Source organism: Silurus meridionalis, chromosome 11, assembly GCF_014805685.1.
Source record: "Silurus meridionalis isolate SWU-2019-XX chromosome 11, ASM1480568v1, whole genome shotgun sequence".
NCBI classification, from domain to species: Eukaryota; Metazoa; Chordata; class Actinopteri; order Siluriformes; family Siluridae; genus Silurus; species Silurus meridionalis.
Window position 1 is genome coordinate 19,840,636 of NC_060894.1, and position 14,940 is coordinate 19,855,575.

Below are 14,940 nucleotides of genomic sequence, written 5' to 3' on the forward strand. Positions count from 1 at the left end.
ATGGGCCTCACCGGAGTTAACACCGGATCCGATCATAATCTTTTGCAACAGAATGCTTATTGTTGTCTTTGCCTTATCACCTGTTTCAGGACACGAAACTGTGTCAGTACATAAAGTTAAAAGCACATTCCTGAGGGTTTTTATTTTTGCATTTGAAAAATTTGGGCAATTATGAGGTTTACTAGAAGAATGTGTTTCAGTTGTCTTCACATTGTCCATGTTGTGTGGTGGTTGTAGCTGAATGGGTAAGGCATTGGACTTTGGATTCAAAGGTTGTAATTTGAAATCCCAACCACACCAACTAGCACTCCTTGGCCCCTGAGCAAGGCCCTTAAACTCATAACTGCTTAGTTGTATAAATGAGAGAAGATTTTATTTGCTCTGGATAAGAGCGTCTGCCAAAATGCCATAAGAAATAAAGCACACTCTCTGTGCCACAGTCTTACCACAAATGCTCTACGATTACAAATCAGGGTGTTCCTCAGACATCCAGTTTTCCCTGTTTACAAGACTCAGGAGCTATTAGCAATGCAAGCATATTTAGTCCAGGCAAACTTCACTACGGGGCTCTAGTCAATTCCTTTACTTCCTACACACCATGTCCATGTTTTAATATCACAAGCAACAGAGTCATTTGGTGTACATTCTGCTTTAAGGAATATTGATATTTTTTTGTGTATGAATAGAACTAAATGGTAATGTTTTTGGCTCATAGTTTTTAAAATAAAACCTATATTTCATCTCACATTCTAATGCTAGTCTAATATTCAGCCATATGTCCATATAGATGTAAAACTATGAGGGTATTAAAATATTATAAAAGGGTAAAACATTAAGTATGAAGAACATTAAACAACAATTTCTGATCACCTCAGTCATTTTTCCAGATCACTCATTGAAGAAGCTTCACAATCACAGCATGTATTTTATCTTCCAATATACAGTGTCGTTATGTGTTATGATAATGTACATTTTGCCAGAGGTTATATTGTAGTTAAAAAAAAAAAACAGTATAAAATGATCATCACCACCATCAACTTTTCACCCAAATAATTTTTCATCCATTTAATAATAAAGATTAAACAAAAAATCCACATGATATCTACAGTTCTAGCATTTTACAGTTGTGCAATTTTAAGACCAATTTTTAATTTCTTATTTAATTCAGTTTGTTTTACTTTTGTAAATAATTTTGCTCTTAATTTTTCAGCAATCCACAAGAGATACGCTCTTTTGCTGTGTGTATATGAAATTGATGATCATAAGCACCTGTGTGAGATAATTGGTTTATTTACTTTCTATTTTGTTAATGAATAAAAACCATTATTAACATTTTTCGGATTTAAATCATTCTTATTAACAGCATCTTTTCACCACAACTGCATAAAACTTGCACAGAACTAAACACACTTAGTGTATTACCTTATTGACCTGTTCTTTTGTCTTAAACATGGATTTAACTGATAATAGGATATATATATATATATATATATATATATATATATATATATATATATATATATATATATATATATATATATATATATATATATAAAATGAAGGATGCCACTGATTGAAAACTGTGAAGAGGAAAGTCCTCTCACACCAGGGTCAGATGTTCTCCTCTCACACCAGGGTCAGATGTTCTCCTTGGGCAACTCCGCCCTCTCCAGTAGCACCAAGTGCGCACTCCGAGTGAACTCAGTCGGCTTCGAGTGCCCTTTCCAGTGCCACCTGCGTCCGTTTCCCTGCGCCAGAACCTCACTTACAATGCGCCTGCTGTGCGTAATCTGCGGACTCCTGACGTCTCTGCGCGTGTGTGAGTGCGGGAAGCCTGACTGCTTCTCCTCCAGCACGGTGGAGGAACTCGTGCTGCGGGCTGAAGTCGTGTTTGAAGGGGTACTGGAGGAACCCCGTGATGATGAACCCGAACCTTTGCGGGTGGACGCGGTGGAGCCGCACAAGTCGATACCAGGTGCAGAGCTTCCTCAGAGTAGGATAAGGGTGCACCGGGTATGGGAGATCAAGAGGGGAAAGCTCAGGAAAGACAGCGTAGTGTTTGTGGTCTGGTCCCGGGAGGATAAGTGCTTTCGGATGAGAGCAGGGACGCGGTATGTCCTCTTCACCCAAGCCACCGGAGACGCGTCGGTCCTGCGCGCAGTTTTTGCGCCTGTGCAAAGCAAGCGCGCCGTGAGAAAGGATATCAGCCAGACTTTGTGCCAAACGTGCGGTAAGCACCTCATCTACCTTCTCTCTTATCTGCTTGTATCCACTGCAATTCCAAACCTAGTACTTTATCCTGAGCTAACAATTAATCCAATCTGGCAACCCCGAGCTATTTTACTCATAGCCGCAAAGTTTTGCGTTAGGTCGAATGAACAGTGGTGATTTCCTCTGATATTCTGCTTAAACTTAAGGAAACTGAAAACTTAAATCTACAATGGAAGTACCACTGATTTTCAAGGTTTTATTTGTCTAATCTCAAAAGAGTGGTTCTGGCAACCCTGTGCTTAAATATTTCTTGCGTCTATATGAAAGCTCACCACCGCGTAAAAGCGCACATGGATGAATACCAAAGGCCTCCCTGTTGAAAACCTAGCTGCCTGAGGTGTAGAAACCATTTCTTCATATGAAATGTAGTGCACTTCATGTATATATTTGGGACACAGCCATGGAGACTAGATGGAGCTTTCTACACGTCGTGGTGCTGAAATTGGCACAAACGGAAAAGGATCTAAAGGGAATTTGTGATTGGGATTTCATTTGTGAAAAGTATTTCTGTGTCGAAAATCTAGGATTGGAATTAATTTAAGCACTCAATTTCCAAAATATATGTCCTATTACTTAATTTCTTAATATGACAGATATTTGTCATTATATTTAATGTAATTTTGTAAAGATCAGCAACAAAATATGTAGTCATTTAGATGAATGACTTTTTTTAGTAGTTAATTTGGGTAATTTTCTGAGACTGATTTAAAATGTTCTTTTAATATGCTTTTAAAAACCAAGCCAGGACATTGCTTTCACATTTATTACGTCCATACCTCTACAGATTTGGCTGTAATCCATGGGCACTATGGATCGCCATTAGTTTGTGTATAGAAACATTATTTATAGAATGTATGTGTTGATTCATGCCAAGTGTATTAGTAGATTATAATTACTGATACTACTACTTCTATTATGACTAATAGTTTACTTCAGATTTAGAAAGCACTACTAGACTGTGTTATTTCCTCTATTAATCAGACTAACCAACAGGTAGAAGTTGCTTTAAGGCCTGTCTGAATTGGCACACATTTTAAAACCAAACCAAACATGCATGGGACTCAACTTTCCAAATGCCTGGCAAAGTATATTCCCAAGCAAATCCATCACCAAATCACATAACCGCAAATAATAATATTTATTAACATTTAATGAGTGCGATCTGTTATTTGATTTAATTCAGTAGTAGAGGCAGTAACAGGATCCACACAATAACTTGATTAGCTTTTGCAAATCCGTGGTGAACATAATAAAAGTCTGTATAAAACTAATTCAATATTGGCTTTATTTTTTTACCAAATCAAACAGGTATGATTACCAGCAATACCTGGCCTAAAAAAGTGGATATCTTTTATAGTTAATAGACTGGCTAGCTAACTATCTGGATCACATGAACGGATCACATCCACCACTGTAAGAGTTGGGTTTCCTATTGTTTAAGGCAGGTGGTACAGTAGCACGGTGGGTAGTGTTGCTGGCATGCAGCTCTGTGGGTCCCAGGTTATCCTTGTGACTGCATGGTTTTCTTCTAGATTGTTCAGTTTCTTCCTAGCTCCCCGAGAACATGCCAGTGAGTAAATTGGTGAAAATAAATTGCCTCTAGGTGTAAATGAGTGTGTTTATAGTGCCTTGAAATGGAAATAGATTCAAATCTAAGGTGTATTCCTGCCTTATGTCAAGCATTCCAGTATTTAATCTGAATACATTTAGCGATTTTATTGACACTGATGTTTTTTATGTTTTTAATGCCCTAATAACCTAAATATCTTTTCCCATAACTATAACAATGCAATATTATTATAATTGCCTGGCCTCTTTTCAAGTATATTACACACACGTATTATTGCCTTTGTAACGAAGCTTACTTTGTCTGGACTTGGCATCTGTCACTGCAGTGAGATCAAATCTGCAATTCCTTAGTATTATTTCAGAGGGGTTTGGGCATGCAAACAATGTGATAAGAAGCTTTTTGTATCTGAATGTTGCTTTGTTTTCCAATCAACTGCTACCTATGTACATGTTCTGTTATCCTGTCTGTCAAAGGCATTTTGAAATCACACACATCGTCTGATTCACTGTTTTTTAGATGGTGCCTGCATGATACCATGTGGTCTTTCATTCTCATAATTTTAATAGATAGGTTTGGGTTTTACATCTGACATGACAAATATAATTGCAACACACAAAGTCAGGACAGCTGAGAAATCAAGGATGCATACTGGATGTAGAGTATACAAGTTTTTTTTATAAGACAATGTGCATTTGCTATTAGAAATGCAGAAACTTGTGAATAGGATGTGTGGACTATTACCTCTAAAAAAAGCACTGTGTTTTACCACAGTTTAATCTTATCAATATGTGAATGATAAGGTGATGAAGGTAGTGGGTGAAGGTAATGACACTAGGATTATGCCATTTCTGGTGTAGTGGTGTTAAAAATGGCTGTTGCAGCAGAGGTTTGCCACATTGTTAAAAGAAAGCATAGCTGAAATTCTTGTCATTGAAAAACATTTATTGTCATTTATTGTCTCCACTTACTGCTTTAAACTGACATGATTGCAGCAACATCCTTGCAAAGCGAAGTTTAAATAACCCAGATGTGTCGAATTAAACCACTGTGTAGAGAACACATTTGGCTAAAGTGATGGTGTGTAGTATGTTAGTAGAGCTCTCAGGTCCAGCCCAAACATCCTTTGTCTTAAATAATGGCCAGGAAACGGATTGATTTTAAAGGCACAGGAGCCTTGTGGGAACTACAAATTTGGATCCTCACAGCAAATAACACTGTTAGTTCATTTAACTGATTGAAAAGTATCGATTTACTCTTTGCCCATGGGACAGTGAAACATAATGTGAAACAATAGATAGATGAACATGCAGTGTATAATTATATATATATATATATATATATATATATATATATATATATATATATATATATATATATATATATATATATAGTATATATATTAGGGCTGTCAGAATTAACCCGTTAATAAGTTTTACTGATGCATCAAGTCTCAAATAAAGCACCAAAATCTCCCTATGTAACACCATAATTACATAAACATTTACAAGAATATTTTGTCTTCATGCTTGATGTTGAGTTTGTTTTCACTAATAATAAACATACATTTGCATAAAGCATCCATATTTGTCCATGTTCATAATAATAAAGATAAATAGAAAAATAGATAAAAATGTGTGATTAAGTTGCGATCAATCACAAGCAAATATTTTAAGCGATTGACAGCCCTGATATATATATATATAGATAGATAGATAGATAGATAGATAGATAGATAGATAGATAGATAGATAGATAGATAGATAGATAGATAGATAGATAGATATAATAAACACCTCTGGGAATTTGAATGTTGACTGCAAGTCTTCATCTGTGACATCACTGTCTGACCTCACTAAGTCTCTTGTGGCTAAATGAGCACAAATCCCCACAGCCAAGCTCTAAAAGCTATTGGAAAGCCTGCCCAGAAGTGTAGAGGATATTATAACAGCAAAGGGGGTCTAGATCAATAATGGGATGCCCAACAAACAAATATAGGTCGGACTGGTCAGGTGCCTAAACCTAAAGATATAAGTATAGGAGGATAATGGTATTTACATTCATAATTTATCTCGTCTCGCCAAATCTCATCTGGCTCTGTAATAGAGTCTGCTTTCTTAATTCATCAAACTTATGGTACATTCTATTTGATTAATACTCAAGAGGACTTTACACATCTATGTAGTGACTCATCAGGGTAAATTTTAGTCAATGGCACTGAGGTCCGAATCAAACCTTTAGATTTAAATGTAAAATCACACTGCACTACAGTATTAGTGTTTGTCTAGAACACTATACTTCTGTTCTCTTTTTTAGTCAAGAGTCTCTTGGAATAAAAGCACACACAAACACAATGAAATATGGTGGTATAAAGCTCTCTTTATTGCTCTTTAGAAGCTTTTTTTCTTTCTTAAACATGCAAAGGCCTGGCCGTTATTATGATTCTAAACAGTGTATGATTATTGCAAATGTAGTACTGCTGAAGCACAAAAGGCACAAGCTTTGCTTTTATTTCATGTAGTGTTAAACTGGTATTTAGCGTCCATCCTTTCTGAGTAGTGAGGACACTTATCTGATGGTAGCTTCCATAATCATTATGGAAACAGTTTGTTCAGTTATTGAAGCTACAATCATAATGTACATAATGACAAATGAATACAATGTACATAATTACAAATTAGTAGTAAAACAGACTCTGAATGCATCCTTTTAATGCATATAAATGCAAAAGTTTCTGAACTATCTCACAAAATAAGTATATTTTAACTCTAACATGTAACTGTTTTAGTAATTAACAGTGTATATTATAGACTTGGTTATATTATGGTCAAGTCTTGGTCAAGCTCAAGATACAAATGCAGTCTGTAAATTTCCAACAGGAAATTCCTCATCTGTCATTTATTGCTCTTCTTATCCCATTCGTAACGTTCTCTTATACATCACAGTTGTTAGAAACGGTGTGGAAAATGCGATGGGCTGCTCGGGGGAATTCTTTAGATGTTTTGGAGGTAAGAAGATGAGGCATGTTTGATGGAATGAGCAGATGCAATGAGAGGGTTTGTTGGAAGGTGACGGAGGTTTGAGAAAATCACATAGGTGATGAATGAGAGATTCAAATACCACCAAGGTCACAATTTGTGCTCCAGAAACAACTTTCATTTATTTTTTTACTTTTGGTTTTGTATATACTGAGCCTGAATTGTGCTTGTGTTAAACAGTGTTAAACTGGGGCACAAATGTTTATAATACGATCAATCAAGAATCATTTCACGACTTTCTCTTATTTAGGAAATAATTGTTTTTCTAATTCTAGCTATTGTTATGCTATTTGAAATTTGTATTATTATACATACAGTGCTTGTCAAAAGTATGGAAAACGTAATGATTTTATGGCTTTTCAGAGATACATGCGTGTTCCTTGAGTGCAAAAATCTTCACTTTAACTAAACAAATATTTAAATGTACAGATAACCTTGTTGACCATTCTTAAATCTCTAATCCTCACATCCACTTTCAAAATATCTCTAATGATAGAGAACACTCAAAGTGTAAAATTTTCTTAGTAGAACGTACAGTAGACCCACCTGTTTACGTCTGGCACGTGCCCACTTCCAAGCCCAGTCCCCATTCCCCCATCATCCCCATTTCTCTTGTGTCTACTTCCTCAGCTGCTCAAGACAACTGTTGGACTTAAGGATCATGCTTCCCTTCTCAATGGCCACTGTGCTCCTCTATAAGAACTCCATTGTTGTGCCACATTCACTTTGCAGGAATTGGATGGTCATGATATTTCCTGCTGTAAATGGCTGAGGAAATTCACATAACTGTAAACCCTAAAGAGATCCATCTGGAATGATAATGACAGCAGTAAAATTGACTTATGCTTCATGGATCTTATGGTTTGACAAAACACTAGTAGAAAAAGCAAATGTAGATGTAGAATTTGCTGGTTATCAAGATGTAGAATTATTTGTTCTATTTGCTGGTCTTTGAAAGCATCATGGCTTACAGTATAAATATCTTTCTGTTAGATGGACTTTACAACACCACTGAGAGATGACAGCAGGATGTATTTACTGATGTTGTGGTCTGTCAAAGATGGACTACTATATGAATGACAGAATGGACTCTAATTTTTAATGAAAGCAAGCTGAGAGCAAGCCACAAACCACATATAAAAATATTAATGAGGTTTTACTGATGCTTGTATTCCTAACTTTAAATAAAAAATTCGTACATCAGAAAGAGCACACGTATAATTAGATCCGATACAACCCCAATTCCAAAAAGTTGAGACACTGTGTAAAAAAAAAACAGAATGCAATGATCTGCAAATCTCATAAACCTATATTTTATTTACAATAAAACAAAGAAAAATCATGTCAAATGTTTCAACTGAGAATATATACCATTTTAAGGAAAGAAAACGTTCATTGGGACACGGCCATGTATAACACTGTGTAGCAGTACATCTGAGTTCTGAAGAGACTAGTTGCTAAAGTTTTAGGAGAGGAATGTTGTCCTATATGTGTCTGATACAGGATTATAGCTGCTCTGCTCAACACTTCTGAGTGTCCTTTGTTGTATTTTTTGTTTCATGATGCACCAGTTGTTTTCAAATGGTGAAAGTTCTAGACTGCAGGCAGGCCAGTTCAGCACCTGGACTCTTCCACTACAAAGTCATGCGATTATAATAGATGCAGTCTACAGGCAATTACCAAAAAATGGGATAACCTTTACCAAAAAAACAGAAAAAGTAAACAGTGTCATCAGAATAAATGGAAACTATCCATTTATGGCATTTGGCAGACACCCTCATCCAGAGCAACTTTTTATCTGGGCCTTGCTCAGGGGCGGCAGCTTGTTGGGGTTGGGATTTGAACTAATGACCTTCAGATCCTAAATCCAATGCCTTAACCACTAATCTACCTCCTCTTCCATGCTTGCCCCCCCTCTATCCACTATGTCTTCCATATGGTCTAGTGTGTACTTACAAAAATAAAAGGTTAATTTTAAGATGTTTTTCATGCTGTAAATGGTTCCTCAATTTATCTTTGCTAGAAAACCATAATATTTTTTTTTTATTCTATACAATAAAGGGTTTTCTGTTCTTTAGGATCTTCTTTTTCTATGTTTTTCAGTTCCATGTTCTATCTAACCTAACCATGTATCTTTAGTGAATCATGTTGACTTCAACGCCCCAAAAACCCCCAGAAACAGAAGTGGTCTTAATCTGTCCCTAATCCTCAAACAGCTGTTTCAGAAAGTAGGAAGGATCGGCTTGTTCTGTGCTTTTGAGAGTCAGCGCACATAAAACATGAAACAAGTTGGCAGACACACGCTCGGCAGCTGTCAGTGGACACGGTGTCGTATGTAAACATGCTGCAGATGTTCTCTCTTGTTCCTTTGGCCATCACACAGCAAAGGTTGTGGAATCTTAAAGCAAATCCTAAACAATCACATCAGCTTACAAGCAATATCTTCATTCCATGTGCATTAAAAAAACAATGCAAAAGATCTATAGAACTATAGGTTTTATAGGAACTCTAAAGATTCATCGATTTATCTGCTTATTTCTTGCAAAACAAGGTTTTGATGGATTTGTGGTCCTGCATAATTATACTAATGCACAGAAGAAACGACAATGTTCTCGTAAACCAGAGCCAGGCATTAAAGGCTTGTTCCATTATTTTATGGCCCCATTAATTAAATAGCCAAGTATCTGACATCTTGATAGTCTTCTGTTATTGCATAGACAATAATTAAGTCTCCTGATTTTAGTGCACTGCAACATCTTATTTAGCTCTGTGTTATGGCCCTGTGCTAAAAAGATAAAGACTCCCGAGATACTCCCAGAGGACCACTTTGACTCCTAGTAGTTATCTCCAAGCTGAGTGGATTTTTTGTCACTTGTAAGAAACTTTGGTTCAAAGTTTAAATTAAGTCATTTGTTTAATTGAATGTATTAAATAAATGAGTTAAAAATTAATCAAATAAAAGGTTGCGCTCCGTGTGGTTTGTTTTATATTCTCTCGGTGTCCATTTGGGGTTCCTCTGGGGTTCTCTCAGGGAAGATCGATTGGCATTAAGTTAAATTGTGCCTAGATGTGAACATGTTCCCATTCATTGTGCAGTTTGGCTTTATGTCTAATATTCCTTGGATAGACTGTAGATCAGGGGGTGTCCAATCTTTTCCACAACAGCCAGTGTAGGTGAAGGTTTTTATTCCAAGCAAGCAATCTGCACCAAATTCTATCTGTTTATATCTAATGATTTTCATTTTCAATGACTATCAGGTGTGGCCCTTGATTGGTTGGAATGAAATCCTTCACCTACACTGGCTGGTTGTGGAAAAGATTGGACACTCCTGCTCTAGATCCTTCAAAACCCTGATTAAAATACATCAGTTTCTGAAGATGAACAAACGAATATAGAAGAAAAGTGTTAATAAATTAATGAGAATAAATAAAGCCAATTAACGTAAGAAAGTCCAATATTATATTATACGTAGGAAAATTATTCATGAGTTGTGTGCCTTGTCATGAGTTCATTTGTGACATTTCTTGCCTTTTTAATTTGCTTTAGATCATCAGTTGTCTTGTTAAGAGGAAAGGGTGAGCACAGAGTCAATAACTCTATTACTGCTACTACAACTTCTGTACAAATCCATATTATGGTAAGAAACACTTACCATAACAAAGTTAAGTCAAGACAAAATCAGTACATTATTACTTTAAGAAATAAAGGTCAGTCAATCCGAAAAATCTAAAGAAGTATAAATGTATCCCTAAGTGCAGTCACCAAAAACAAACGCTACGATGAAACTGGCTCTCATGAGGTCTGTCCCAGATAAGTAAGACCAAGAGCTACCTCTGCTGCAGAGGATAAGTTTTATTGTTAAATTGCAGCAAATAAACCAATACGTAGGAAGAACATCAGAAGAAACTTGCTCGGACAAAGAAACAAGGACGTATAAAGAGTAATTAAATAAAGAGTGTTAAATTAGTTTTAGATCAGAACATGATACGAACCATGTTTTTTGTTGGGTTTTTTTTCATTAAAGGCAGGTGAAACATAGAATATTCAATAAACCTGACTCGGTGCTCAAGAGCCAAAAAACGTCAGTTATTATTTATGTTTTTTCGATTATAATCATGCTTGGTTCTTCATCATTCTCAATGGTGGTACCAGGAAATTAGATAATCACTGCTCCCATTAACAACAAACAGTGGAAATCGATTTTGTTTAATATTTACTGTTTCCCCTCTCTTTTTTAACTTGGGCTCCATTTTAATGTCAAACTGCACTTAAAATATATGAAAATAACAAATCAGTCTTGTCCTGCACATTAAGTGCTCACATCATCACCCCGTACTGGATCACTAACCACTAAGGATACAAGAGCCTTTCTATATGTGTGTTTGACTGACAGTGTTTTGTAAAGGATTATCTTATTATACCCAGTGTTGTATTCAAGGTTCTCTTTAACTTCCATAGAGTCTATTAGAGCAGCCAAATGTGGCTGCTTCAATTATTCATTTGTTCATCTTCAGTAACTATTTTTATCCTGGTAAGAGTTAACTTGGAGGAAATCCAAACAGAGAAAAAGTAAGGAAACTGTACACAGATCTGTTTTCGAGAATGAACCAGGGATGTTTTATTTACACAGCACTTAGTTAAGCAGTACAACCCCATTATTCTGATTTAAAAACGATTAGAATATCAGAGTATCCACTGATCCTTGATGTTGAACTTACACAGGCATGAATGTGACGTTTTAGGACGAGGTGGCTCTGTCTACATAAATAAATGCTCTTGTTCCTAACAGAATCAGAAAAAGTTTTATTGGCAAGTACAGCAAAGGGTTCGGCAAAGAGCACTTTACAGCACTACAAATTTGTCTGGTTGTCAGGTGCAAACATATACAGATACGAAATGTGTACACAGTTTTAAATTCAAGACAGAGCCACTATTTCATGCCCAAACACCCATGGATAACATGTTAGCCCACTTCAGATTCTTATAACGTGCCTTACATAGGAATCATAGCAAGAGAAGATAAAGAGGTGCGTGCAAGTAAATACAATGCAAATTCCATTATATATATATATATATATATATATATATATATATATAGTATTATAGTATTATATATAGTATATAGTATTATTATTATTTTTTTTTTTTTAAACCGGTAAGGGTGAAGATGGCTTGCAGATGTGCAGAGATTCAGTGTTTTATAGTGCTTTAGTTCTTAAAAGCTGATTTTTTTGCCCTTTAGCCAGGTTTTTGGTATGGCCAGAAAATTGCTGCTTGATGGCCTGAGTAATTTAGCCGGAATGTGTCTAGCAACAATTGAATGGTTGTAGACATACCCAATACAGTACCAAAAAGTTGAGACACTGTGTAAAATGTAAATAAAAACAGAATGTGATGATCTCATAAAGTAGTTTAGTCACAATAAAACATAGAAAACACAGCAAATGTTGAAACTGAGGAAATGTTTTGAAACTAAGGAAAACATTTTGATGAAAAAACAAACTTTAAACTTTGTCTCCAAAATGTAGGTACAGTGCAACAAAAGACTGGAAAAGTAGGTTTTACCAAAAAGAAACAGCTCTTGAGGTAAAGTAAGAATTGTGAAGACATTGAATATCTCATCACCAACAGTACATAATATCCTTAAAAGATATTTTAAATATTTGGCACGAAACAAAAATTATGACAAAGAAGACCCAGGACTGCTGAGCAGCTAGAATCCTGTATCACACACGCTCCTCTTCCGAAACTTCTCAGTCTACTCAGTTCCCAGATTTATGCAGATTGCTGTTAAAAGAACAGGATTCTTATACATAGTTACATAGTGGTATAGTTTTATTTATTTATATTTATTTTATTTATATATTTATTGAAATATTATTTATTTATGAATAATATCTTCTGTAAAATGATGCTTTTTCTTAGTTTCAAGTTCTGTTGAGAATAAAATTTTGCAATGTTTTATTTTTTTGGGGAATTGTGATCACATAAGCTGTGGTAAAGATTTGAAGTGAAATTGAAGTGTTAGTGTTTTTGCCTGCATTCCTGCCTGAGAATAGCTCTTTGTAGATAACATCTATTAAAATAGGAGTCGGGCCTGATTCCAATGCAAGGAAGAAAAAAATAATTCAAAACCATTATTTGGTATTAGGAAAAGTGGTGTCGGTTTAAAAACAACAGCTGTGCATTCTTGTGGAGTAGATTTTGCCTTGTGATAATTGCAAGTGGAAGTGTGGGAGGTCTACGATTTGTGATTTGGAATTGGGCCTAAAACTGTACCGATGTACTCTGTGTGTGTGTGTGTGTGTGTGTGTATGCACGTGTACACGGTATTCTGCAAAAGGATTAGTATATGGGTCATTATCGGAATCCCATGGGAGAAGTTATGTGTGTTGAGTGCATGATCCTGAACTGGACCTTTTGCTGCCATATGCATGCACACAACTGCAGGGGATAGCAATGAGCCCTGTTAAGCAGTGTGTGGCATCTGTGGCATCTGTGTCTGATGGTGAATCATGGAAGGCATAGATGTTGAGTTAGCTGTTTTGTGTGTGTGTGTGTGTGTGTGTGTGTGTGTGTGTGTGTGTGTGTGTGTGTGTGTGTGTGTGTGTATATATATATATATATATATATATATATGTGTGTGTGTGTGTGTCTGTAAATGTGCCTTTAGGACCTTAATATATCTATATATTGTGTGCATATGTGTGGCCGAAAGTTTGTGACAGGATGTTGGAACTGACCTGAAGATTAAATGAATGTAGATGATCAATCGGTTATAGTGTGTATTTGGGTGTGTGCCAAATGATTTGCTTTTGGGTACTGAGGTTAAAGTCAGGACAGGGTGAAGCTTTTTGAATGGCTTTATCAATCTGTAGTAATGCAGATGTCAGTGCCGTGTATATGAATGTGTTTGCATGCATGTTTGCCCCTTTAGAGTTAAGAGGCCAAGCTGGTGATGCAGCTAGGTTTCATTAAAGAAATTGCCCAGTTACTTTAACCAAATTGATACCAGTTCTGTTCTAATTACTTGGCTGGTTCATTCATAGTAAATAAAGAAGAAAATGATTTAAGAGCAATAAATATTATATATTATATTGTTGTTGTTACAATGAATGGAGTCAAATATTAATAAAAGGATTCATTAAATGAATTTAATTTAATTCATCTAAGAGATTAATTTGTTATTCAGTATTAATTATTGATTATTAAAATAAAAATTTTAGTTAATATTCTGAAAATATACAGATATGAATCAGTTAAACTGATTTCCATGATCACTTATTTACTGATTAGATAGTACAGAGTGCAATGTATAAATTAAAGATTTTGTTATAGAAGGTTTGGGGGAAACACCTCCACTTTTTGGGGCTTGTAGTGGTCTGGCTGGGTGCCCAGCGCACAGGCTGTTGGCCTCGGGGTTTTCTGAGAGCGATGTTTCTCTCTAACGTTAAACAGATAGTAGCAGCTGCTCGAGTGCTACCCCTGCTTTAGACACAAGTGGTCATTGTGTGTTTGTTTAGAGACCCATGTCCACTGTTTGCATTTTTCCCCTCTCCAATCCAGATCTTCTGCTTTCTTCAAGATTTATCCAGTTACAGTCAGTTTTATGTAGAAACTGGGACAGATTATGAATTATAACAATGTTAAGTACATGCATCTAAAGCTTCAAAATATCAAAATATAAAAACAAAGAAATTCTTTAGGTTTGTAAAGGGAAAGAAATGTCAACGTTCTATTAGCTATTAAGTCTCCACAAGAAAGAAAGAAAGAAAGAAAGAAAGAAAGAAAGAATGAAAGAAAACAATGAATCAGCCAACCAAAATATTTATTATTTAACTGTATAGTCCTTTGCTGTAAAAACAAATCTGTTATAATTTATCATCTAATTAATGCGTTTATAAACATTTATATAGGAAAAGGAATATTAATGCCAGGTTGTTGATCTTTTCTGATAGACATAAATAAGTTGCACATGTATTTTTAATTGAATTATTCTTTATATTCAATGCACCCTTCCCTCAAAGTGTTCTTACCATTCTGATCTCTAGATGGCAGTGTTG

General features: G+C 35.6%; 1 protein-coding gene across 6 annotated transcripts in view; it reads left to right on the top strand.

The window, feature by feature from the left end:
• The first annotated feature begins 1,755 nt into the window (after positions 1 to 1,755).
• Positions 1,756 to 14,940, top strand: part of nrg1 (neuregulin 1) — a 69,301-nt gene continuing 56,116 nt past the window's right edge. For 3 of the 6 annotated variants that reach the window (XM_046861133.1, XM_046861130.1, XM_046861135.1), the window contains exon 1: positions 1,756 to 2,230. In XM_046861133.1, coding sequence (XP_046717089.1) covers positions 1,771 to 2,230 — 460 coding nt within the window. In that variant the 5' untranslated portion in view covers positions 1,756 to 1,770. The remainder of the gene's footprint in view (positions 2,231 to 14,940) is intronic. The other 3 variants (XM_046861134.1, XM_046861131.1, XM_046861132.1) reach the window with 2 other exon arrangements.